The sequence below is a fragment of the Lactuca sativa genome, chromosome 2 (genome assembly GCF_002870075.4).
Source record: "Lactuca sativa cultivar Salinas chromosome 2, Lsat_Salinas_v11, whole genome shotgun sequence".
Lineage (NCBI taxonomy): Eukaryota > Viridiplantae > Streptophyta > Magnoliopsida > Asterales > Asteraceae > Lactuca > Lactuca sativa.
In genome coordinates this window covers 216,073,770-216,078,215 of record NC_056624.2, presented here as the reverse complement: position 1 = coordinate 216,078,215, position 4,446 = coordinate 216,073,770, and the positions used below count along the sequence as shown (strand labels likewise).

General features: G+C 37.7%; 1 protein-coding gene across 1 annotated transcript; it reads right to left on the bottom strand.

Annotated features, from left to right (window-relative positions):
- Positions 1-2,080: 2,080 nt before the first annotated feature.
- On the bottom strand, positions 2,081-3,987 carry LOC111905735 (probable serine/threonine-protein kinase PBL28). Its single transcript, XM_023901464.3, has 3 exons — positions 3,022-3,987; positions 2,710-2,925; positions 2,081-2,590 (listed from the first exon to the last, which is right to left on the bottom strand). Exons 1-3 carry the CDS (start codon positions 3,937-3,939, stop codon positions 2,339-2,341), a joined length of 1,386 nt encoding a protein of 461 aa, XP_023757232.1. The 5' UTR covers positions 3,940-3,987; the 3' UTR covers positions 2,081-2,338.
- Positions 3,988-4,446: the final 459 nt, after the last annotated feature.

Sequence of the window (4,446 nt, the reverse complement as noted above, 5' to 3'; positions counted from 1 at the left end):
AGACGTTGAAGAGGACTTGGATCTGTGTTTATAGCCGTTGGGATAGAGTATTAAGTGCTTAATGGAAAAGTGACTTAACAGAGAAGTATGTTGGACGTACATGCAAGTACGCACAGCATACACACCATGCAGTGTGTACACTTAGCGTACAGAGGAGTACGCCCCGCGTACTCATCAGATATGGGCTTGGCATGTTTTGGGCCTCGGATTGGGCCATGTAGTGGATTTTGGTTCAATGGGCCTTAGTGGGCCATCAGAAGTCAGATAATTTGGGCTAAGAATATGTTGGGCTTAAGGTAAGGCCCATTAGAGGGATTGGGCCCAATTTAACAAATTGGGCAACTAGTGGGCTTGGGAAGCCTACCTAGTGTTGGGCCTTTTTAGATCATGTTTTGGGCCTTAGATATGGACCAAGTTGGACTATGGGTAAAATGGTCATTTTACCCTAAGGAGAAATATTGGTTTGGACTAATTGTTATTTTGGGTAATGGTAGCTCGGGGAGTCGAGAGATCAGCAGTTCGGGGATCTACCAACTAGCAACGAGAGGTTATTCGCAGGATTCTACAGTCAGCTTGTGAGGTGAGTTTTCTCTAGTAGGAACAAGTCGAAGGCACCAATGTCGGCCTGTTTATGTATGTTAGTGTATACCGGATTTAGATCTGATGTCGTGGTTAGCCAAATGTAGTTTATGTGCTTCCGAATTATGGTCCGATGTCGGGGGGGGGGGGGGTGTCGAGGAAGGTTTATGTTTATGTTTCTGAACTACGGTTCGATGTCGGGTGGTACCCGAGGAAGGAATGCATGTTTAGTTATACTTGTTGTCTTTATAATACTAGTATGTGCCTGGTAGGTAGATGCGTGTGGGCAGGGGGCCGTATCTCATCACTAGCTGAGTGTGGGCGAGGTTCCATATCTCATTAATAGCAAAGTAGGGGTGGGGCCCAAGATAGGCGGGGCCTTGAGACTATCATTATTAGTGTTGTGTTTGCTTGTTATGTACTAGCTTAATTATGATTATATGTTTGCATGTGTATAGCGGGCGGGGCCCAAAGACAGGCGGGGCCTAGTAGAAACAGATATGTATACCGAGCGGGGCTCAATGTCAGGCGGGGCCTGATGCCGGATTCGTCCGATGTCAGGTATGGCCCTATTTACCGGGCTAGGCCCAATGTTTCAGTATATGATTGTGTGTATGGTATGTGGTAGTTTGGGGAGACTCACTAAGCTTCGTGCTTGCGGTTTTCAGTTTTGGTTTCAGGTACTTCCAGTTGCAAAGAGAAGAGCTCGGGATGACTGCATTGCACACACCAAGATGTTTTAGCCTGGGATGTTTGCTCTGATGTTTTGAAACTCTTATAACAATGTTTGAGATACTATAACTTATGTTTTGATGAAATTGGTTGATAACCGTGATTTTATCATTAAATTAAGATGAAAATTTTGGACCGTATTTTTGGGATGTTTCATCATAAGATTCAAAGACAAGGTTCTTCTTGGTTTATTCCTCTCACTGGTTTTCTTTCTAAAGTATGTAGGCGATGGTGGGGTTTCTTTGTGTTTAGAGAGAGAATGAGGAAAAAGAAAGAGACGATAACATAGAAAATCAAAGATAACGAAGAAGGGTAAAAAGACGTTGACTATGTTTAGGTATGGGGAGTGGGAGTATCGGTTTTTTTTTCTTTTTAAATAGTGTTAGTTAAAAGAAAATAAAAGGGTATAATAGTCTTTTACGTGGTTTAGGGACCATCTATTCAAGTTTTGGAAAGCATGCATTCCTATATATATATATATATATATATATATATATATATATATATATATATATATATATATATATATATATATATATATATATATATATAAAATAAAAAGTTATGACTTGTGGTAAACCACAAGACCATTTATATAATTTTGTCTAAAATAAAATAAAAAATCAAACACCAACAAAAGACTAAAGTTCATTACCGTATACATGAATTATGAATTTTTGAGATATGAGGAGAACTTGATTTTAAGTATAAAAATGACTAAAATTCTTTACATACTTCACATTGCTTTCTTTCTGCTACAACACCAACAAATAATCAAATAATATACATAAACAAAAAAGTTTATACATGACGTCCATCTCAACATAAATGTCTATGTGAACTGGTTTAATCTAATATGCTCAAGATATTCTAACACTACAAAATAAAGTTGAAGTGAAAGAAAAATAAAAAAAAATTAAGGATTTACAATATACTTTTACAAAATATATTTACAATAGATTACCAATTTACAACAATAGTAGTTCATATATGAATATATGATATATGCCACAAAAGTGAAGGTGTTTCATTGGGTAGCCTTTAAATAAATACCCAATCCATCTATATAAAGGCCAGCACGGCCAAAAAACCCCGCAAAGGAACCTAAATCCCAAGGTACAGAAAAACGAGTTCCCACCTCTGGACCAAAAGGCCCACTCCTCTTTTTGTTTGTTATAAAACACAACGATGAGATTAGTGTAAGAGTTGATTTCATTCCCATCTTCTCTCCAACGGTTCCATCGATCCCAATTATTTCTTCGTCAACATCAAAATCAACCTATAAATTAAGTATAAAACCAATATTAACAATCTTAAATAACAGATTATTTTTCGGCAAAACCTTTGGAAAATAATGCTAATCAATTAAAAATATATTAACTATTCAAGATTTATCACCTTCGATATTGTGATACCCCTGCGGGCTTTGCCATAATGTTGAGAAGAATCTAACGAACCACTAAAATCTTCAGTCGTAAAACCAATTGCATAAATCCACTGCTTGTGAGCTATCGTTATCTTCCTAAGCTTTTGATTGCTATCAAGCAGGAACGACCATGGACCTCCACCCGTTCTCGATCCCCATAATCCGATTCGAGTAATTCTACTGCAACTCTAGCATAAAATTAACACAAAGTTTGTAGCAATCAGTTGAAATTCTCATGAGATTACCATAGAACTCAACCCAGTTTCACGATAACAATGACTTACAATCTGTAACTCCAAAGAGATTTGTAGTTGTTCGATGATCACTGCCATCGTCGGACGTCGCTTCCGATCTATGTTCAGGCATTGATAAGCAATTCTGGAGAATGTTTGCAGCGAATTTGGTTTAATTTGTTTCCGGATATTGGGAAAAATGATTTCGTCTAGTTTTCCCTCTTCATAACGATGTTTGACCAAGTGAGATAAAAGCCGTTGCTCTTCGTCATATTTTCCGATCATTGCTCGCCTTCCACATAAGACTTCAAAGAGCACCACACCAAAAGAATAAACGTCGGATTCTTTTGTAAGTACCCCGGTGGCTACATACAGTGGATCAACGTAGCCGAATGTGCCAGCTAATTTCGTTACAAGAAAAGTGATATCCTGATTCATAGGGCCGATTTTAGACAACCCAAAATCGGAAATCTTAGCTTCCCAATTCTGATCCAACAAAACGTTGGAACTCTTTATATCACGATGTAACACCCTGTGACCCTCTCCAACGCCGCTATGTAGATAATTTAGTCCTCGAGCAGCACCAAGACATATCTGAAGCCGTTGCACCCATGTAAGATAATCGGTGGCCAGATAATTATCCAGGCTTCCACGAACCTCGTGCTCATAAACAATGATCTTCTCTTCACCTTCCTCACAAAATCCAACAAGAGAGACCAGATTATCGTGTTTGTAACTAGAGAGCATGACTATCTCCATCAAGAACTCTTGTTGTCCTTGACCGCCTTTCACATCTAACCGTTTTACAGCGACTGTGGTGGTAGCAGAGGTGGAGTCGCCCAGTTGGCCCTTGTACACCCTCCCAAATCCACCCTCACCGATGAAATTATCATCGGAAAAGTTGTTTGTCGCCAATTTGATGTCTTCAATTGGAATTTTAAGGTGTGCGAGTTCTTGAATAAGAGACATGATGGAGATATAAAGATTAAGCAAGAATTGAATGGCATGGATTTTTGTTGGATATCACTGAATTATTAGAGCATTAAAGTTGCATGCCAGATTTGAATATTCACTAACGTCTTTTTCAACCTTTTGTTTTATTAACATCCAATTGAATTAAACTTTTAGACGTTGAATTGACAATAGCTCCTGCGAACGTCGTCGGTGGCTTCCAAACTCATTAATAATCTAAATAAGAGTAGCATATCGATTCTCGATAATCTAGAAATTTTTAACCAAATGCAGAACAAGTAACTAATAAAAATAAGCACATACATTCAGGCATATGTTATGATGATGATGTTGAAAAATAACCTATATTTGTTATGGTACTAGTTGTGAGACGTTGATTAAATTAAATATAAAGGTATCTAAACAATAAAAATTTTAGAAGTAAATCCATGGATTCCACGTCATGATCATAAACCTAATATATTCACAATATTTGTAGAAGCCTTATATATTAATCCATAAAAT